Source organism: Corythoichthys intestinalis, chromosome 11 (assembly GCF_030265065.1).
Source record: "Corythoichthys intestinalis isolate RoL2023-P3 chromosome 11, ASM3026506v1, whole genome shotgun sequence".
Lineage (NCBI taxonomy): Eukaryota > Metazoa > Chordata > Actinopteri > Syngnathiformes > Syngnathidae > Corythoichthys > Corythoichthys intestinalis.
This window is the reverse complement of record NC_080405.1, coordinates 46,756,678-46,780,428: the sequence shown is the minus strand read 5'-3', so window position 1 is coordinate 46,780,428 and position 23,751 is coordinate 46,756,678. Positions and strand designations below refer to the sequence as shown.

At 38.9% G+C, this 23,751-nt stretch overlaps 1 protein-coding gene across 4 annotated transcripts in view; it reads left to right on the top strand.

The window, feature by feature from the left end:
• The window catches only part of ldb2a (LIM domain binding 2a), a 205,154-nt gene that overhangs the window by 31,196 nt on the left and 150,207 nt on the right, over window positions 1–23,751 (top strand). For all 4 annotated transcript variants that reach the window (XM_057849581.1, XM_057849580.1, XM_057849579.1 and 1 more), the window contains exon 2: window positions 19,403–19,505. In XM_057849581.1, coding sequence (XP_057705564.1) covers window positions 19,403–19,505 — 103 coding nt within the window. The remainder of the gene's footprint in view (window positions 1–19,402; window positions 19,506–23,751) is intronic.

The window sequence follows — 23,751 nt, the reverse complement described above, 5'->3', positions numbered from 1 at the left end:
AAAAAAAAAAATCATATTTTCTTCCCACATGCAATTTCTCCGAATCCAAAGACAACAAATATTAGCCTAGTGATGTAAAACAGTTTAATGTGAGCTTGTAAGTAGGTGTTGCGCCGATACCGATACTAGATATTGTATCAGTGCCGATACGACACTAAACTTACATCATCAATACATGGCTCCAGACTAACATTTTTTACCAGGAGGACAGTGGCCCTATGTTTTACGAAAAGTGACGGGTTCGCGGTGAATCAGTAACAGGCACACTTTTGCAAAATAGACAATGTTTATTGATTAGAAAATGCAGAATAAATGAGATTTATTGATTACAATCCCACAAAAGCAAGCAAAGTATCAAGTGTCAAAAACAAGCATAACAAGGGTAACGATGATGCTAGATTTGAGTTTGTCAATCCCAGAATCCCCACGCTACCGTTACAGCACAACCAAATGTCCCTTTAGCAATGAAAATCGCTTACCGTGACAAATGAGCGGGAGCCAACGCTCCGGTAAGGTGGCGAAGGAACAAAGCCAGGCGATCCGTACGTGACCCGCTGGCAGACTTCCTTCGCCGCCTTACCGGAGCGTTGGCTCCCGCTCATTTGTCACGGTAAGCGATTTTCATTGCTAAAGGAACACCTGGTTGTGCTGTAACCGTTTCGCGGGGATTCTGGGATTGACAAACTCAAATCTAGCATCATCGTTGCCATTTGTTATGCTTGTTTTTGATACTTGTTTGCTTGCTCTTGTGGGATTATAATCAATAAATCTCATTTATTCTGCATTTTCTAATCAATAAACATTGTCTATTTTGCAAAAGTGAGCGTGTTACTGATTCACCGCGAACCTGGAAATTTCGGAAAACACCCTATCTTAAAATTTTAGGGGCGCATGCAGAAGATTTCAGGGGGCGCACACTGTAAATCGACATGCAAAAGTTTTCCTCTAATTTTCACTGTTTAACCAAAAAATACTTTCATAATAAATGCATAAAACTTATGGATCTATATTTTATTCTTGTTTTTCGCGGTTAATAGGGACCAAAAACTTATGAATCTATATTTTATTCTCGTTTTTCGCGGTTAATAGGGACCAGAAACTTATGAATCTATATTTTATTCTCGTTTTTCGCGGTTAATGGGGACCAGAACCCCCGCGATAAGTAAAAAAACGGGAAGTAGCACACACCCCCGCCATTTAAAAAAAAATAATATTTTTTTTTATATGTGTTCAATGTCTTTATTCAGATTTAGCATTGGAAAGATATACTGATATACATATACTGGAAGACATGTTTTTTTTTTTTTTACTGTTTTCTCAAAGTACAATTAAAAAAAAAAACAACTTTTATGTGTATACAGTGGGGAGAACAAGTATTCGATACACAGTCAATGGGAAAACCCATTGGCAGTCTATCAAATACTTGTTCTCCCCACTGTATATTTTAATAAATGGTTTTTAGACACTTCAAATGTAATAAGTTTTAAAATGTTGCTGTCCCACTGAATTATTTTGATAAGAATAAAGTAGAAAAATGATTGTCTTTATTAAATGCTTCATCTACTGAGTCCACTCAAATCCGCTCAAGCTGCTCACTTACACACAATGAGTTGCCACAGCAACTGTTTAACTAATGCACTCCCAGCCATTTTCACCAGGGCAAGGCTCTTCGCTCCCGGCTGTTTTACTGGATTTTGACTGATTTTGCAAGGCCCACAGAAAATTCTGTTCTATTGCTATATAAACATGGAATCCACCAAAAGAAAGATTAGACTCCCTTCTTTCAGCAGAAAAAAAAGTAAGTTCATATCTTTTTCCATTCTTTAGAAATCAGTATTAGAAAATAGCTTAGTTTGAGCAATTTTCCAATTTCTGATGAAAAAATGGAGAGAAAATTTCAAACATAATTTTGACTTTAACACAGCTATTTTTTTGCTTTAGTTACATCCCAAACATCTCTGAATAATGTTTTCCTTTTACAAAATAACAAAAACAACCAGTCAAATAGAGCTTTTGATAGCAAAGTAACAATATATTCATACATAACTAACTGAGAGATGACGCTTGGTGGCCGCGACAGCGGGTTAAACTTTTCTCTCATTGCCACCTGTCTCGTAAAGATGGATTTTTTTTGTCTGTCTTTTGTGGTGACCACTGCCCCGTTCGCCTGGGGAACTTGTGTTCCTGGGGGTAACTGGTTTGGCCATGCGCGTTTCCGTGTGGGACACTAAAGGGTGCGGGGGAAGCGAGCGGCGAGCCTGCAGAGCAGCACGGTCACAACTACGCTGTACTGGTTGAATCGGGTTGGGGGGGGTCTTACCAAATGTGCTACTGCCCTCCAGTGGTCAGTTTTATTGCTTTAAAATGGGTTTTGAGCTTTGTGCATTCTATCTAAGATACATGGGAACCTGTAGATGCCCATTGTGGAAAAAAACGCAAAAGACGTATAAATACATTTTTGGGACACTGAAGCAATTAAAAATAGAACGTATTTATACGTTTTTGGGAGCAAATGAGTTAAGAAGCTAAATGATGATAGACGCATGCGGTGCTTTGTAGTTTCGACTTCCAAGCATCTATTCTATGGCAAGATCAAACCTTAACGTCTGTCAATCATCGTTAACTTAAATAAGCAACTGCACTGCACTGCCAGACCAAGAAAGGCAGCAGGAGGGAGCGGGAGACTATTTGTCTGTTGTTGTTTTTTATTTATTTATTTATTTTTTTAATTGGGAAAAAAATTTGAGATGGACTGAAGTCGCAAAATTTTAAGCGCGAAGTAGCGAGGGATCACTGTACTGTATACCGCTCAGAACAACCAATTGGCAATGGATGTATTGATTGACAAATCACCTTCGAGGACACTGGCCAAGCTGGAAATCGACATCCTCTTTGTCAGCACTATCATTTTAGCAGTGTGCAACCAGCACATACTTTGTGATACCTCTTGGCATGATTTCCAGGACATAAATAAAAAATCAGCAGTATTTGTTGGAGCTCAGGAAAGACAGGAAATTTTAAAATCCCCTCCAAATTCATAGCCAATCAGAGACGAGCGAGACCAAATTAAAAGTTAACAAAATGCAGAACATTGCAGGTGAGGTAATCTAAATGCAGAACATTGCACACATGCTGAGGTAGACATGCAATCTCCCCAAAATTAAATAACCTAAAAGAGACAAACTAATTTTAATTTACACTTCGCAACATGTTAAAGCCTTTTGTACATGAAGTCTTAAGGCAGGGGTGGGCAAACCGGTCCTCAAAGGCCGTAGTGGGTCCTGGTTTATGTTCCAACTGATTCAGCACACATTAACAAATAAGGTGTCTGCTGAAACAAGAAGCACCTGACTGCGATCAACTGATGGTGCTTGCAAGACACCAGATTGGTGAAAAGGTTTCTTCCTGATGGGTTGGAACAAAAACCCGTACCCACTGCGGCCCTTTGTGAATTAGTTTGCCCACCCTTGTCTTAAGGCATTGCTTCTCAATTATTTTCTGTTACGCCCCCCCAAGGAAGACATAACGTGCATCAATTTGCCTGAATTGAAAAAAAAAAAAAAAAGTCACATCCAAACTGTAAAAACATTTTTGACCATTTGATACTGGAAAATAAAATCAGTGAATAATAACAAATTCAAATTGATTAGAAACATTTACTCATGAGGACAATATGCCAAAAAATTATACGGAAAAAACAAAACTGAATAGAAGAAGAAGAAAAAAAGTGTCTTTGGACAGAAGGACAGTTTTTATTTTCGCTGCTCGCTGCTCACAGTATCACCTCCAGTTTGCAATGGTGTGGGGTTATTTTGCACTGAGCATGCTAACAGTGCTCACTGGTTTACTGATATAACACTGACAAAGCGGGACGATTGTTGGCAATATTCGGCACGTTTTTACTGAAAAACAACCAAGCAGCTTATCGATGAGATTGGGGTCTAATGTCTTTAAGTGGCGTCTTAATTGATTTGGCTTCCGGCTGTCCGCTATAATCATTTTTAGACACAGTATACAGTGGTCTTTCCTCATCTACCACTGTATTAAATGTCAAAGCCAAAAGGCAAACGGCCCGAAAAAAGCGCATTCTCGGCGACCGAGGGAGAACCTTATGTGAGGGTGGTCGTCGTGACGATCCCAAGCTGAAAATGACACTTCTCAGGCGGACACGTGAGAACCGGAGAAGACAGTCGGTCGCTGCGTGAGTCCGGCCGGAAAACGGCTTTCGAAAACTGCGCACAGCTCTTCATATCTCTCTTCTGTGTGCTCTTGCTTACTTCAAAAATACTGCGCGCACTTTGAAAATGCCATCAGCTGAGTGGATGTGCAAGTACACTTTATTGTAGTACAGCAAAAAAAAATCAAACTAAAAAAGCATGTTCCCCGAGGTCACTTACGCCACCCCTGGCATCGCTCTGCGCCCCACTATTTGAGAAGTACTGTCTTAAGGGGTCTGACAATGTCAACAAAATAAATAGACAAAAGAAAATGTTTAGTTTAAAACATTTGACAGATAAACAAACAAGACAGTCGTTGCTTTAAAAGTTACAGGCCAGAAAAATAAACCCACTGTATCAGGCTTTAATGCTGCTCTGTGACCGTGAATGTTCCCTCCTGTACTGAAAACCCTCTCAGAGCTAGTGTTCACATTGCAACAGCGCCCCCCTTTTCCGAAGTTCGGGTGGTGTAATTACAGTTTAAATTTATCGACTTTTAAAAAAAATTTCTGTTGACAAAATATGACGATAATTATTGTTATTGTTTTATCGCCCAGAGTTACAAGTAGATGCCCAGTCCATATGAAGCCATTTCCAACAGATTGGATTCAACAGCCGCCAATGAAAGGCAATGAGGTTAAAAATACAATTTGTTCTTCACCTGGCCAAGATGCACCCTCCCACCAATTCGTTTTTCAATAGTAGACGTCCAACGGACGTTAATAGACGTCTAGCGCCGTCAATGGCAGACAATTAGTGATGCCTGATAGCATTAACTTCACAGTCAAGTGAGTTTGCAGTAATTTAGTATGTTCTTCAAAAAACGTCATATAGGTCAAGTATCGGAATTAGCTGATACCACACAGCTAGCTGCCGGAATTGGTACCAGGAGCCAAAAAATGGGATTAGTGCAAAAGCTTAGTGTTGTTGCTAGACAGACATCAAAATGATCAAGTGGTTACATCAAACCTATGTGTTCTGTTGTTGCTAAGTAGAATATCCGTGTCCTGACTTTCTGTTGTTCAAGGGCATTTTTTTCCTGCATTAATTCATCCTCATTTGCATAATGCATGGCTGCGGTGGTGGCATCTATGTGTCGGCCAAGTGTGGCAACATTTTAGGGCCACGAGGGTTGAAACCCGCAGAACATCTGGATATGATTAAAGCACAGTGCGGTGGAAAAGTAGCGGTTTCAGGTACTTTTGAAACCACCGATTGGAGCCACAGTGGTTGTTAAACGCTGATTGTGGCTTTTGTAATATTAGGATTTTTGAAGTTGAAAGTGTTCTGGTTCATTTTTTAGTTGGATTTAAGGGAGACTACTTATTTTGAGTGAGAATGACATAAACTGTGGAAATCCCCTTTAACTCATTCACTCCCAGCCATTTTCACCGGTGCAACCCCATTCGCTCCTAGCTGTTTTACTGGATTTTGACTGACTTTGCAAGGCCCACAGAAAATTTTGTTCTATTGCTATATAAACATGGAACCCACCGAAAGACAGATTACTCTCTTCTTTCAGCAGGAAAAAAAGTTAATATCTTTCTCCATTCTTTAGAAATCAGTATTAGAAAATAGCTTAGTATGAGCAATTTTCCAATTTCTGATGAAAAAACAGAGAAATTGAGCTTTTTGTAAAAGCATACATTTCAAACATAACTTTTGACTTTAACACAGCTATTTTTTGCTTTTGTGACATCCCAAAAATCTGAATGTTTTCCTTCTACAAAATAACATAAACAACAAGACAAATAGAGCTTTTGATAGCAAAGTAACAATTTATTTACACATAACTAAACTATTGGACTGAGAGAGGATGCTGTTGTGGCCGCGACAGCCGGGGTAAACTTTTCCCTCATCGCCGCCTGTCTCATCAAGATGGATTTTTTTTTTAGTCTTTCTTTTGTGGGGACCACTGCCTCCTGGCAGAGTTCGCCTGTGGAACTTGTGTGGAACATGTTGTGTTCCTGAGGGGGAACTGGTTTGGCCGTGCGCATTTCCGGCTGGTTTGCGGGACACTGGAGCTTCGCGAGGGACGCGAGCGGCCAAGCACAGTAACGCGGGCTCTGCACGGCGAGCAGCATGGACTCAACGGCATAGTCCGCTGGACTGGTGGTCCCGGTCGTTCTGCTCGGTCGTCCGGGGCCTGGCATCCCGGGCGTCCTCCTGGTTGTTCTGCTCGGTCGTCAGCCGCCTGGCATCCTGGACATCTTCCTTGTCGTCGCACTTGGTCGTCTTCCGCCGGTGCCCTGGCCGTTTGTTCCATTGAATCGGGTTGCAGGTCTTACTAAATGCGCTACTGCCCTCCAGTGGCCAGTTTTATTGCTCTAAAATGCATTTTCAGCATTGTGCTTTGACGCGAATTTGCATCAGAACCAGATGTCTCTTGTGAAAAAAAACGTAAAAGACGTACTAATATGTTTTTGGGACACTGAAACAATTAAAAATAGAACGTATTTATTCATTTATGGGAGCAAATGAGTTAACTATGTTTTGTGTATATATCTCTTAAAGGTAACAATTTTCTTCAGCCCAGTTTTCAGCCTTTTTTTTTAAATTCTCCCCAAAAATGTCAATTTCTCATGTCAACATTAAAGCTCTTTGCATAGTCAACTATGTGTTTGTGAACGAGCAAGAATCATGCTTATTTTATCGCTAAACGAACAGTTTGATCATTTTAAAATTGGTTTGAAAATGGTTACAAAATTTAGTTCCTTTTGATTTTATTTTTTTTAATACAATTTATATTTATACATTAAAAAATATATATATGTATTGTAGGCCTATTTTGTTATTATTCCCCCACTCCACCCCCTAATTTGTAGGACATCCATATCTAAATATATTGCTAACTAGGAGTGGAAACCTCTTGGTACCTCACGATACAATTTGCGATACAAAGCTCACGATAATGATGATCTGACGATATGGCGATACAACGATTATCGATACATTGGTAAGGAAATCATTCTAGGATATTCTACAAACAACTAATTAATAGAATAACAAGCTTCTAGTGTGAATTTGAATTATTTTATCACTAGTAGACGTCCAATCCATTTGAACTTCAAACGGATTGAACGTCTATGGCTGTCAGTGGCAGTAATTGCCAGGCAATTAGGTAATTTTGGGCCATTTAAGGTCTCACTGGAACAGCACCAAACAAAAGTTCCAGCATCACCACCTTGTCCAATGCAGATTTTTGACTCTCGACACCTTGTCCAATGCAGATTCTTGACTCTTGACAAGGTGATGATGCTGGAACTTTTATTTGGTGCCGTTCCAGTGAGATTTACAAAGATGACTGCCTGAAGAAAACATCAAAATTCCCTCGGTCCGAAATGTTGCCACACCGCAGATTTGAAAGAAGCCGGTGCTTCCTTAAAATTCGGTCTCTCCACTCCTCCGCTCGCCATAGCTTTTTGTTTTCTTTCTTGTTTCACTTTCACTTCGCTCGTAAGCGAGAGTGGGCGTTACTCTGCTTCTATTACACAGGAGCTTGACAGCGATCGGACATTTACTGGCGGCGAGGCGGGAATTTCTCCACAGCTGTGCTTCACGTCGCACACAGAGCTCAACCAAATCATTCCACAAGCGTTCGGAATAAGTTGATTGCAAAACCGAAAAGGTGTGGTTCATAAAGGCGTATTGAACCGTACAGGGGGAACCGTACGGTTCGGCTTTGAACCGCAAACCGTTGCACTGCTACTGGTTATTATCTCATGGTCTAAATTTCCCATAATGCAATGAGGACAGCTGCGGCTTATAGTCCAGTGTGGCTTATCTATGAACAAATGTCATTTTTGTGTCAAATTCGGTGGGTGGCGGCTTATAGACAGGTACGCCTTTGAGTCCGAAAATTATGGTATACAGTGTGTCACAAAAGTGAGTACACCCCTCGCATTTCTACAGATATTGAAGTATATCTTTTCATGGAACAGCACTGACAAAATGACACTTTGACACAATGAAAAGTAGTCTTTGTGCAGCCTATATAATAGTTAATTTATTTTCCCCTCAAAATAACCCAAAATATAGCCATTAATATCTAAACCCCTGGCAACAAAAGTGAGTACACCCCTTAGAAACTATGTACATCCCTAAACCAAAACGCCCAAAAACAAGTGCGTAAACAAAGCGAGGTACCCCTTTCCTGTATATTAAAAATGAATCATAAGCTGGATAAACCGTATTTTTCGAACTATAAATCGCACCCGAGTACAAGTCGCACCAGCCATAAAATGCCCAACGAAGAGGAAAAAAACATATAAGTCGCACCGGAGTATAAGTCGCATTTTTGGGGGTAATTTACTTGATAAAATACAACAGATATGTCATCTTGAAAGGCAATTTAATATAAAAATACAATAGAGCACAACATTCTGAATAAGTGCACAGTATGATAATGTTACATGATGCATGAACAACGAAATGCGAATATACTGTCCTCACCAGGACTCTACGGCTCGGTCTTGGCTATATGGTGAGCTAAACTCCCAAATGACGATGCTGGACGTCCGTATAATTTGCTGACTTTATTTTGGCCGTCGTTATGACACCATCATTTGAAGACTGAAACTAAAAATAGAAATAATACTCGGGCTGTCAAACGATTAAAATTTTTAATCGAGTAAATCACAGCTTAAAAATTAATTAGTCGCAATTCAAACCATCTATAAAATATGCCGTATTTTTCTGTAAATTATTTTTGGAATGGAAAGATAGACGGATATATACATTCAACGTACTGTACATAAGTACTGTATTTGTTTATTATAACAAAAAATCAACAAGATGGCATTGAAATTATTAACATTCTGTTAAAGCGATCCATGGATAGAAAGACTTGTAGTTCTTAAAAGATAAATGTTAGTACAAGTAATAGAAATTTTATATTAAAACCCCTCTTAAAGTTTTCGTTTTAATAAAATTTGTAAAATTTTCAAACAAAAAATAAGCCAGTAGCTCGCCATTGTTGTCAATAATTTCACAATGCTCATGGTGCTGAAACCCATAAAATCAGTCACACCCAAGCGCCAGCAGAGGGAGAAAAAACACCACAAAAACACAAGTAACAAGTGGACATGACATTGTGCTGTCATTTTAATCTGAGCGGGGCATGTGCGTTAAATGCGTCAAATATTTTAACGTGATTAATTAAAATAATTACCGCCTGTTAATGCGATAATTTTGACAGCCCTAAATAATAGAAATCAATTTCGTCTTCGATGCCAAACAGGTTCGCATCAACGTAAATAAATGATAATTAGCTGCTATTACTGCAGTGACACAAACGGTTAGCACGCATTCGCTAGCATTAGCACATTGTTCGAGCAACCACACAACTGTCTCTAAGTGTCCGATCATGGGTGGAGAAAACACAACAACAACAACAGAAAAGATGATACACACAGGCGTCCGTCTTCTTCTGGCGTGTGAGTGCTCTTCTTCGCGTAAACAAGTGCGAGTGGGCCCCCACATGGGCGTGAAAGCGCCACAAACTAAAAGCATGCATTTCAATATAAAAAAAAAAGTCATTAATACAACTGAACACACCTTGCCAAATCCTGAACGCGAACGTGGCCATAGCTATTAAGTTATTCAGATAACTATAGCATAAAGAACATGCTAACACGTTTACCAAACTATCAGTGTCACTCCAAAACACCAAAATAACATGTGAAACGATATCATAATGTGTTAATAATTTCACACGTGAGTCGCTCCTGAGTATAAGTTGCACCCCCAGCCAAACTATTGAAAAAAATACTGCGACTTATAGTCCGAAAAAATATGGTACTTTGTTTCGGCGCATTCTGTTTGGAATCACGGATGCTGCGTCCGGCTGCAACGGAGCAAGTTCGCCACCTCCACTTGGAAGCAGGCGGTCGGGTGTGTGGGCCTGATTTGTAGCATATGACAACAAACACGGTCACGCCATGCGGCTCGTCAGGGAGGCTGAAGGCGTGAATGAAGGGAGGATGTTGTCTGTCAGCCAGCTGCAGGGAGGCAAGTGGCACGGCGCACCTCAACACATTCAGGCCGCGGGGAGCTTTGACTACGCTAAATATATCATTTGCAATTGGCGCTGTGTTCTTGGTCATGGTGGCCGGCCATAGGGGGGTGCTATAGTTGTAGATTAGGATTTATGGCCCCCAAAATGTTACCTGTTATTTTTGTTTGATATGCAGTATCTGTTCATTTGATGTATGATTTCTCAAAGAGCTTGTGCAATGCACACCTATGAGATGGATCATTTTTTTTCTTGGAAAAGGAAAGGTGCTTAGATGTAGGGCTTAAACTAACGATTATTTTCCTAATCGATGATTCGGATAAATGTCACTTTTTTCAATTACCTTCACAATTTACCATGAGGTTGTTTTTGGCATGTTGTAAGTAACAATGACGACAAAATGGATGGCTATTCCTTCAAAATCATATTTATTACAGCTTCCTGACTTAAAGTGATTATCAAATTCGTTGGCAACTAATTTAATCTACTAATTAATTCAAACAAATTTTAATTTAATCAATCAGGTGTTGCAGCCTTATTAAGAAGCTAGTTTAGACAGTAAGATGTCTGAAAATTGGCAAAAATGTGAATTTTTGTTTTCCAAAGTAAAAGCAGATTTTTGTTCATGTCCTACTTTGACTTAACAAAAATATAATGAAGAAATCTGATAATATTTACAACTGAGAGGTTATATGTATGTTATAATTTCAAGAATTTCGACATGTTTAAGGTGAAAAAGGTCCTAAATGATTAATTGGTTATCAAAATAGTTGTCGATTAATTTGCTAATCGATTAGTTGTCGATTAATCGATTAATTGTTGCACCTCTGCTTAGATTTTCGGAAAAAATGGGGAAGAATTAGGTCTTTTATGCACATTTATCAGTGTTGAGGTTTATTTATCTTTTTTTCCCGTATGACAATTGCCATTTAGTTAAAAAACCAGATGGGGGAAAAATGATATCTGGTTGTCCGTATTGTGACTTTGACTAGCTTTCCAATGCTGTAAAGACTTTAGAAATCCGGTCATAATTCACGAGTCAGCATATTTTTGTCCCTCAAGTCAAGATTAAAAAATTTGAGAAAAACGACCAAGGCATGAGGCAGGTTTTCCTTTCAAAATTCCTAAGCAACCATGCTTTAGAATGTTTGAAACTTTAGGATGTAATCCTTGTCGTGAAAGTTTATGAGGTGGAAGTTTATTTGGAAAATTTTTCAAAAATGTTTCTAAATAAATAATAAAAAGATTGCATCTAGGGTACAATATATCTTATTTTGACAGTGCTACTAAAAATGTTTACTTTGGTGGAACGCCTCTCATTTGTTACTAGAGCCCCTTTCAGACTTATATCCCGGTAAATTTCCGTGTAAGGTGACGAGGGATTTACGCGTGTCATGGCTTTCTGATATGGGGAGATGTCCCGGGAATAAACCGGGTTGTATGTCTGAAAGGGGCTTCTGATTTATCCCGTGCTGGATACTCAGCAGTCAACGCTCTCTGTGCTCTTTGAGGGCGGCTGGCGCGATTTCATAACCCGGTGTCAGGGAAGCTCAAGTTTGAACTCCAAGACAACCTCGATAGCTTGATTAGAGAAATGAATACGACCCCAACTATGGATTGCTTTTCTTCGAAGGCTTTATGTACAAGAGCTCTCGGGTACAGACGCGGAGCCACACACAAAGCGCCTCTCCGCATGTGGACAAAAGAAAAATGCAGGGCATGCCTCTATTCATGGGTTGACATCATAGAAACAAAACCTAAACTTACTAAGAAACGAAACTCATTATCTCACAAACCTGGGTATTTTTCCATACAAAAACATCTTTGAGCTGAGACCTTGAACACCGGTCCCGGCTAGAACGACGATAAGAAACCACAGTCCTCCTTTGTATTCATTCAGGGCATATTGGAAAACAGGAACACAACGGTTCATATTTGGGCATATTGTGATACCTTCTACATTCGTCAAGGCCATGAGAAGGCACACTGAACAGATTAATATTACAATGATACTCTATACTACAATGTTCTCATGCAAGGATAACAAAAGCATACAAAATATAATGTATAATGGTTGTGTTTTAAGCATGGATAAAATTCTCTCACACCTGGACATTACGTCATTTTTGGTTGGCATCGGCAACAAAATAAACCACACATTTCTAAAGATGGACAATGGCCACTTCCTCAGCTCTACGATCCAGTAGCCATTTAATCTTGTGATGTTTCAAGTGTAACGTCGCTATTTCCAGTTTGCCTTATTAAAAATTGCGTTGTTTATCGCTTTCCGTCTTACCGCAAAGAAAGAGGAAATGACAATCGGCCCGCCATGATATTTACGTTCAACGGCTGCTTTCACACTTGCCGCGTCCCGTGTAAGTCCCCGGACATTATACTAGGACAGGAACTGAGGGGGGTACAGTAGCCAAATATTTTACCCGAGTAGCATTACTTCCAAATAATATTACTCAAGTAAGTAGATATCCAAAAATTTACTCAAACACAAGTAAAAAAATATTCGTTGAAAAGAATACTAAAGTAATGAGTAACATTGTGAGTAACTGCTTAAAATGTCAGTTTTATTTGTTTTTTTTAATATTGGATTTTTTTTTTTTCTCAGCAAAACGTCATCTCTATGAACTGTTGTTTCTTTACTGTACTATAACCTATTACATTAACATATTAGGCCAAAAAGATCAAATCAAAATCAAATTTCAGACCAGAAAAACACTTGAAACATCACCTGTCCTTTAATCCTAAAACCTTAGTGACCATTTTATCTTGTGCCTTATTGAGACAACATCAACAATTAGTTTTTGGGGACCACATTACCATGCTGATACAGCATTTTTGAACCACTTTTGGAGTTGTTTTGATTCACCCCCCCGTTTGAAGTTAAATGTAATTTTCTTGTGTAAACAAAAATTTTTAAAAAATCAGCCATCCAAAAAGCATGAGCACCCTCTAGTGGAGAAAAAACATTATTACCTTTGATTGGTGTAATGAAGCATGTGTTTTTTGTTGCGACGTCTCATTGTTGAAAATGAGACTGCTTCTGTCGGCATCTCTGGCAAAAACAAAGTCAATATGTAGACTAAAGAAGAAAAATGTAGCGAGTCTAGTGGAGCTCAAAGTAGCGGAGTATAAGTAGTGTTTCTTCACAAATCTACTCAAAAGTTAAAAGTATTGCGTTGTAAAACTACACTAAAAAGTACATTTTTCTCAAAAAGTTAGTCAATAAATGTAACTGAGTAAATGTAACGTGTTACTACCCACCCCTGGACATAACCCGGTTAATTTCAGCGTCATCTCTGTGTCACTCAACCTTGGGAAATTGCCTTCTCACCGAAGGGTTGCCCGTTTAAATCCCGGGAATTAACCGTAGTTCAGGTATGTGTGAAAGGGGCTTAGGAGTAATGGTTGAACAAAGTTTTGTATTGTGGTAGAAAAAAAAAAATGGGAAAAAAATCAAGATTTGCTGGTCAGGCTTTTAAAAAAAATTGGTGATTGGCCAGAAAATTGACAAATCGATGCACCCTTACTGGAAGTACACAGGTAAACTGACATTTTTGTTTGAAACATCAATTTTACGTTAATTTCAATGGTATCTACTGATTCATCACGAACTCCTCATGCCAAATTTGATCAACGTTCAAGTTCGAAGATTTTGGGTGGGCACAACATGGAAGTAAAAATGGACATCCCATCAAACAGGAAACTCGCAAAACTGAACCAAATGTTTGTTTTTAGAATTTCATGGGAGGCCGTAACCAGTGATTTTGTGGTTCCGCAGGCCATAGGGTTACCCACCCTTAATTTAATATGTGAATATCACCTTCTCTTTGCACGATGGACAAGCTTGTCAAACACATCTGGATGACGGTAGGGCTAATCGTCAACATGTGGGAAGTGCTCGGCGCGCTTAAAGAAAGGTGGTGATATGTCATAACTTGTCAAAGCACATTAGCATCAATGCTAAGTCTTAAATGATGTGGCGGAGCAGGGAGAGAGTCAGTAAATCCCATCTGGACTGCTGGGAATGAATGTAACAACACTGAAGAGCTGCCAGTCTCCGACGTAATCCCATTATCATTAAAGCTCACGTTAGTGTGTGGAGTGTTATTTATGACAAGCATGAAGGATGAAGAGAAATAGTTAAAGTGTGTGCATGTGTTTGTTTTTTAAAGGCAGCACAGAGCGTCCTCCCCTGGTGTGAAGCTTGTAGCTTTCAAAGCCGCTGGACCTGACTATGACTTGTAAACGCCTCAGGCAAAAGTCCACAATGAAGAACAGTCAAAGCGGTGTACCTCACTGTGACTTCTTTACACAAGCCGGTGGGATGCAGGACAATTTAGAATTCAATGAGCCTAATGTACAAGATTATTTTTACATGAAAGGTTGTTAGTCTAATAGCATAATTAGAATTTTTTTTAAGTTACCTTCTCTTTCAACTAAAAATAATGACATAAAAAAAATAAATTGACATTTTGGAGGGAAGATGACAAGCAGTACTCAATTTGGACATTTAGGGATCTACGTAGTTTCTCAGGGGTGTACTCACTTTTGTTGCCAGGGGTTTAGACATTAATGTCTGTATTTTGAGTTATTTTGAGTGAAAAATAAATGAACTATTATATAACCTGCACACAGACTACTTTTCATTGTGCTAAAGTGTCATTTTGTCAGTGTTGTCCCATGAAAAGATATACTTCAATATCTGCAGAAATGCGAGGGGTGTACTCACTTTTGTGATGCACTTTATATGAATGAAATAAGTTAGTCTTCCATGTGCCCAACATTTTTTTTTTCTTTCATTAAGAACATCTAAAACACAAAATTAGAGGTCAGTTAGTGAAGGAATAGATTTTGTATAATTACAGGAAGTGCCCGGATTACGAACAAGTTCCATTCCTACGATGGCGACATAATTCGAGATTCCGCGTGAGTCGGAATTAACCCTTTAAGTACCTCTAAATACCCAACTATCCAAAAACATGTATTTAGTGCTGCAACGATTACTCGATTAACTTTAATTCAAATTAAATTTTGCTGCTTTGAGTATTCGTTTAATTAGAGTGGCATTGTAATGGTTGGTTTTGAAAGTGTTTGCATTTAGTTTTATTGATTTGGGTGGATACCATGCCTCTAGTGGCAACAGTGAATATCATATCTCATTTCACGTGGCTCAATCCAGCTGCTCCCTGTTAAGGCCAACATAAGTTTTTATTTGAGCTGTTTTTTTAACGTATTCGCATTATTCAGAATATGTGTTTGAACCATTTGTTAAGGGCAAAAAAAAAAAAAAGTTTGCATTTTATAGCCTCTAAGGTAGCAGATTTTTGCTATGTCAGTTAGTCAATTGTTATTTTGTTTACTTAGACCCTCATCTATTTATTTATTTTATACCGTTTGAGGCTCAGCTCAGGTATTTTAACTTTTTATGTTCCTCATCCGATTACTCAATTATTTGAACGAACTAGTTCATCAATTAATCAACTACTAAAATAATTGATAGCTGCAGCCCTACATGTATTATACGTCATATTGATAAAATGAAGTAAAAAAATAAGATGGATAAATATGACTTCCCTCTGGCAACACCGATCACACCATAATTCTTCTTACAAGTGACATTTATTACTTTGTCACCGTCAAACTATGAACACACTATTAGAAAATACAAAACAATAATGACAGAGCATACAATAATGCTATAAAGTAAATCAATCGAGACATATTTGCTTACAAAAACATACGTCAATGGCTTCACAAGACTACCGTGGGATATAAGGTCCAAATCTTGAGCAATTCAACAAGGAAAATGGCAGCTATCAATGGCACTGGTCCAGTGGTGAAAATGAACGCTGCTCAATAAGCTAACAGGGGGTGGGGGTGCTCGCCGAGCCAGCGCCATTTACCGTTTCTCTGCCTTCTTGAAATGTTAACTGGCATTCATTTGTTCACTGCTGTTCTATTACTGTGTTTCAACTTATTGCATAAGGAGTAGGGGTGTGACAATAAATCGAAATGGTGATATATTGTGATACTTTGTATCCCAAAAGGTTATCGATATGCTCCTGCCAAGAATCGAAATATCGTTTTGAAAAGGTGTCAATGTCTAAAAAAATAAATAAATAAAAACAAACCAACAATTTGCTACCAAAATCTTCCACCATAATAGTGTCTCAATTAACTCTAAGGCTGCTTGACGTTGCTTGACGAAACCAGAGCATTCAGTAATTCTGTCTGATTTTCAGGGCAGTTACAGGTAACTTGCTGTTCATTTTAGGGCATTTACAGGTCATTTCCTGTTGAGTTTGAGACACTGCCCATTCATTTGGGTGATTCCCAGGTCCCTTCCTGTTCTGTAACCCAAAATAAACAGGAAGTGACCCTTGAAATACCCCAAAATCAAAAGGAAGTAACTGAAAATCAACAGGTAAATGACCATAAATGGCCCAAAATTACCTCATTGCCTGGCATTGGCTGCCACTGACGGTCATAGGCGTTCAATCCGTTTGAAGTGGGAGGGATGGCAGCGAATGAACGAACGCTGCCACCCTCCCAGTTCAAATGGATTGGACGTCTACTAGTGATAAACTCATTCCAATTCACAGCAGAAGCTTGTTTTTCTGTTTATTAGATGTTTGTAGAACATCCTAGAATGATTTCCTGACCAATGTATCGATAATCGTATAGCCATATCGCCAGATCATCGTTATCGTGACCTTTGTATCGCAAATCGTATCGAATCGTGAGGTACCAAGAGGTTCCCACTTCTAACAAGGAGTGCCTGTTTGTAAACAAAATGAACTCTCCCTCCTCTTAAGATATGATAAGGGGATAAGATTTTATTGTTTATACTTTTTTCTTTTGCCACCATGTACAGATGGGCAGGGAATTTCCAGTAGTGAGTGTAACAGTGTGCCCTTACGGGGTTAATTTGTGGGCTGACACAAGCCTGCCTACTTGGCTATGCTTAATAAAAAGTGCAAGATTGAGGGAGGTCGGGACGGAGTCTTTTCAAAGGCATCATGGGGCATTTGAGGACCGAGGTCCAGGCCTGGTTGCTTTTAATTGTTCATTTTTGACTGAATGTATTTTGCTTCAGTGCTTATATTGCTTACTTTTTGCTCCCGAATTGTGTGGTCATCTGTTCATTTTAGAGAATTAAAAAAAAAAAAAAAAAAAAAAAAAAAAAAACTAAAAAGAAAACGACAGTCGACAGTCTTTGCCTCAACTGTTTTCCTCTTCATTAGACAGCTTAACTGTTGTGTTTTTGTCAACATCAAATTTAAATAGGAGTTTCCCATGAAGTTTATGTAAGTTTAAAAAAGCGTTATCAATAAATGTGGCTTAAAGTATGTTTTTCCATTAAACCAATGTCTACCATGGATTTTTGCTAAACAAAGACATTTTAGAATTCCATGAACTCATAGACTGCAATCAAGTCGTTTAGTACTGAACCTTATCAACAAACTTAAAATTTGCAGTTGAGGAACAGACATTCCTACACCCCTTCCTGTGATTAAACATAAAAGATAAACTATTTTTTTAAGGCGTCAAAAATGTTATTGTTCAATTACTTTAACCTAGCCAGTTTAGTCCTTAATGGCTATGTTTACAGCCAATAATCTTTTCATGATCAGGTTTTTGGCAGTAACCCAGTTTTGAAAGGCCAATGTAAAAACGTCCAGAAACCTCAAAATGCTGAAATCAGGGTTATTAAAAACTCTATTACTGTATTTTTCGGACTACAAGTCGCACCTGAGTATAAGTCGCACCAGCCATAAAATGCCCAACGAAGAGAAAAAAAACATATATAAGTCGCACCGGAGTATAAGTTCCATTTTGGGGGGAAATTTAATTGATAACATCTAACACATACAACAGATATGTCATCTTGAAAGGCAATATAATATAAAAATACAATAGAGAACAACATGCTGGATAAATGTACAGTGCATGAACAACGAAATGCGAATATAGTGTCCTCACCAGGACGCTACGGCTCGGTCATGGCGATACAGCGAACTCCCAAATGATGATGCTGGAAGTCCGTATAATTTGCTTAATCAATTTGGTCTTCGATACCAAACAGGTTCGCATCAACGTAAATAAATGATAATTAGGTGCTCTTACAGCAATGACATAAACGGTTAGCATGCGTTCGCTAGCATTAGCACATCGTTCAAACAACCACACAACTGGCTCTAAGTGTCCGATCGCGGGTGGAAAACACACAACAACAACAGAAAAGATGATACACACAGGCGTTGCCTCTGTAGAGATATTTTAAAAGCATAAACAATGAACGTAGGTTCGCAACTGTGTTTCTCTCTCGCTAACTCGCCCACTCACTCACAGCTACGTAGCTGTCCGTCTTCTTCTAACGTGTGAGCGCTCTTATTCACGTAAATGATGCTCGCCGACTAACCACCATTGCAACGGCATAGCTACGAAACGGCTATTCACGTAGCGGCTCCAACCCTCCAGAATGAAGGAAAAATACGCTCATTCATGGACGCACAAGGATTAACATTCTCTCGCACATCTCAACAAGTGGCTGCACTCAGCTCGAATGTGCACCCCCGCTCCACACGCCTTTCTCAGTCCCAAAACACTTAGTGTGTGTGACTCGAGACCAAAACAGGAAGTAACTATGAGCGGTTACCATGGAAATGAATGCGTATAAATGCTATCGTACATGACTACAATGTTCATCATTTTACATACATTATGAGGCAATAACAATATAGTAATGCACAGACACTAAGGAAACTAACTTTAATTGGATTACTGGTTTGGATAAATAAACACGTTAGATTGCTCGTTACTGAAAGAAGATTAAAATAACGTGTTACTGAGTAACGCGTTAGTGACAACACTGTTCATTAGAGCAGTATAATGAAAGACTTGAACATTAACTCTACTTGTGATAGAGAGTAGTGTTGCACGGAAACAAATGTTTAGCTCCTGGTACGGATTCCAACACCCGGTTGTGTGGTGTATAGGCCGATGTCGATACTGTATCTGTACCATGTTTTTATTTATTTATTTTTACTTTAATGCTAAATTGCTGGCACTGTGGCTCCAAGACATAATTAATCAATTTCAACTATGTAAATATTAAGCACTAGATAGATTCTTAACCTGTTTGTCTCTTGGACAGGAAAGTGACAGCTTGTGGTGGGACGCCTTTGCCACAGAATTCTTTGAGGAGGATGCCACGCTCACACTGTCCTTCTGTCTCGAGGATGGACCAAAGAGATACAGTAAGCATGATACTTTGAGCTATGTGTTGTGGGGATTTCATGTTATGGGAAATCGGGCCCAATCTCGTCATTTTCAGATGATCGTAATCGGGTGTTATTTGTTTGTATTTTTAAGTATTAACTCATTGGCTGCAACTTGACGGCGATAGACGTCCAATCCACTTTGACTGGGTGGGCTGTCAGCCTTTCTAGTTGAAATTGATTGAATGACGATAACTCTCAATGGCAGTGAACGATTTAAGGGCTACAAGCAACAAAGTAATCCAGAGGTATCAGAATATTAAAAAAAAAAAAAAAAAAAAAAAAAAAACCATATACACACACTGTAATTTTGGGACTATGAGTCGCACCTGACTATAAGCCGGACCCACCAAATTTGACCCGAAAACAGCATTTGTTCATACATAAACCGCACCGGACTATAAACCACAGTTGTCCTCACTGTATTATGAGATATTTACACCGAGAGATATTAACTGGTAACGGGTTTATTTGACAGTGGTGTCGTAAAACTCATAATTATGACATGTCACTGTTTTGAGCATTAATTAATGCTTATGACAGATGTCATTATGTGTCATCTAGCAAATTGTGTCACTTTTGAATGGATGTAGTAGTATAAGATCCGAACTGGACATAAATGGAGTTTTTGACAAATTTGCTGGGGGACACTTAATGACATCTGTCATAAGCATTCATTAATGCCCCTGACAGTGTCATGTCATAGTTATGACGGTCTTAAGACAGTTTATGACGCCACTGTCAAACAACGTGTTACCTATTAACTCAAATATACGGAGCCCCTAGCATTTAAGCTAGCGGACTTTTGCTATGCAGATTAGCCAATTGTTGTAAACATTAGTATTATGTATAGCAATTAAGCTAGCAGACTTTTGTTAAGCAAGTTAGCCAATTGCAACAATGCAACAATTGCAACAATGCTAATGTTTACAACAATTGACTAACGTGCATCGCAAAAGCCCGCTAGCTTAAATGCTATATAATGCTAATGTTTACAACAATTGGCTAACTTGCATCGCAAAAGTCCGCTGGCTTAAATGCTATATAATGCTAATGTTTACAACAAATGGCTAACTTGCATAGCAAAAGTCCGCCAGTTTAAATGCAATATAATGCTAATGTTTACAACAATTGGCTAACTTGCATCGCAAAAGTCCGCTAGCTTAAATGCTATATAATGCTAATGTTTACAACAATTGGCTAACTTGCATAGCAAAAGTCCGCCAGTTTAAATGCAATATAATGCTAATGTTTACAACAATTGGCTAACTTGCATAACAAAAGTTTGCTAGCTTAAATGCTATATAATGCTAATGTTTACAACAATTGGCTAGAGTTGCATAGCAAATTCTACTAGTTTAAATGCTATACAATGCTAATGTTTACAACAATTGGCTAACTTGCATGGCAATAGTCCTCTAGCTTAAATGCTATATAATGCTAATGTTTACCAGATAGTTTCTGGTGCACATCAGATTGCTTACATTTATTTTGTTTCTGTTGATGTCCCTTTAGGGGTTCCGTACAAATAAATCAAGAAGTAAGCCGCACTGGGCTATAAAAAGCAGGATTCAAAATGAAGGGGGGAAAATCTGCTTGTAGACCAAAAATTTCGGTATATACACTCTGTATTTATATACCTTTTATATGGTTAGAATGTTGGGATAGCTTTGTTCAACTTCAACTTGGGGGTAAATATGCACATCCAAATTCATTTTATTTATTTATTTTTAAAGAGTTATACATTTCTTAGGTATGGGGTCAGGACTCTGGGTATCGGTGGATCCTCAAAGTCAGCTGACTCGGGCTTAAATGCAAAAATATGTGGTCAGGACATCCCTAATCTGTTGCATCTCTCTATGTTGTTGTTTTGTTTTCAGCTTCCATTTCAAAGTAGACTCAGACTTCATGGTGATTTCCTTTTTGATGTCAATTATTTTAATTTTGTTTTAAACTCCCCTCTCACACTAAACTCAGAAGACCTGGTTGCCCAACAATGTGAAGCAATGCTACTGTTGATCATTTTTCTGATTATAATTTGATATCATGTTCCCCGGGTCTCGTCTGCATGCTGCAGGCATCCTCGCGCAGATAAGAACGCGGCGCTTGCGTGACTCGGCAACGTCAAGCAGGAGGCGAAGTGGCGTCTCGCTTTTGCTTTTCACATGTCAATATAAAGAAAAGAAGAAAAAGAAATGTCCCCCAACAGCCTCGAGACGGAAACCTCGTTCCCCAGAGGAGCGCGCGGCTTAGTACCAGCCAAAGCGGTGATGAGTCACTGTCGCTCGACAGCTTCTGATTACGTATCCACCTGTGGAGGAACCAGCATGATCCACAGCGGTAGCAGGATTTTACTAAACAGTGAAAGAGAGAACTATTCATTTTACAATGGGGAAAAAACAAGCTATCAGCGAGTTAAGCGTCTGCTGGCTTCCCCAAAGTAAAAAACAACAAACAAACAAAGATATAAAAGACAAGTAAAAGAAAATTCAGATTGGAGAATCAGATTGGCTGAAATCAGAGCCATGTAGAAAGAGAATTGTGACACTTTCTGATCTCGCTGCGGGTGGTCACGTGGCTCATGTGGGTGTGAATACAGTGGGATGAAAAAGTATCTGAACCTTTTGGAATTTCTCATATTTCTGCATAAAATCACCATCAAATGTGATTGGATCTTTGTCAAAATCACACAGATAAAAAAACAGTGTCTGCTTTAACTAAAACCACCCAAAACTTTATAGGTTTTCATATTTTAATGATGATAGTATGCAAACAATGACAGAAGGGGGAAAATAATTAGCAATAACTAAAATCAGACACTTCCTGTAGTTGCATATCAGTCTGGCACACTGATCAGGACTAATCCTGGCCCATTCTTCTCTACAAAACTGCTGTAGTTCAGTCAGATTCCTGGGATGTCTCGCATGAATCGCTGTCTTTAGGTCATCCCACAGCATCTCATTGGGGTTCAAGTCTGGATTTTGACTTGATTGAATTTATTCTTCCATTAATGATTGCAAGTTGTCCAGGCCCTAAGGTAGCAAAACAGCCCCAAATCATGATACTCCCACCACCATGCTTCACGGCGGGGATGAGGTGTTGATGTTGGTGAGCTGTTCCATTTTTCCTCCACACTTGACGTGTGTTACTCCCAAAAAATTCAACTTTGGTTTCATCAGTCCACAAAATATTTTGCCAAACCTTCAGTGGAGTGTCCAAGTGCCTTTTTACGAACATTAAACGAGCAACAATGTTTTTTTTTAGACAGCAGTGGCTTCCTCTGTGGAGTCCTCCCGTGAACACCATTCTTGGCCATAGTTTTACATATAGTTGATGTGTGCAGAGAGATATTGGACTGTGCCAATGATTTCTGTAAGTCTTTAGCAGACACTCTAGGGTTCTTTTTTTACCTCTTTGAGTATTCTGCGCTGAACTCTTGTTGTCATCTTTGGTGGCCGGCCACTCCTTAGGAGAGAAGCAAAAGCGCCAAACTCTGTCCATTTGTAGACAACTTCTCTGACTGTCGATTGATGAAGATCCTGACTTTTAGAGATTGTTTTGTATCCTTTCCCAGCTTTATACAAATCAACAATCCTTGATCGCAGGTCTTCAGCCAGCTCTTTTGACCAAGCCATGATGCACATCAGACAATGCTTCTTATCAAGACATTTCTTACCAGGTGTGTGATTTATAGTGGGCACGGCGGCTTTAAACCACTCATCAGTCATTGGGCACACACCTGACTTAAAATGTGTGGTAAAAATTGGTTTAGATTGCTTTTTAAGTCTCCTTAGGCAGAGGGTTCACTTACTTATTTTTCCCCCTTCTGTCATTGTTTGCATGCTATCCTCATTCAAATATAAAAACCTATAAATTTTTGGGTGGTTTTAGTTAAAGCAGACACTGTGTTTTCATCCGTGTAATTTTGACAAAGATCAGATCACATTTGATGGTGATTTTATGCAGAAATGTGAGATGATTCGAAAAGGTTCAGATACTTTTTCATACCACTGTAGTTCCAAGCACAAGCAGCTCTGTCATGGTTTTCCATGGAACTGACAGCGGTGATTGCGACATTTATAGGCATTATATCATATTTGTAAATCCTAGTTTTGCATTTGGATTGGTAAGGCAACAAAGGAAAACTATGTAAACTGTTACGCAGAAGGGAACTTTCCCACGTCGTGGAGGTAAAGTTTCATGTTAGCACGGGAAATCCACTTTT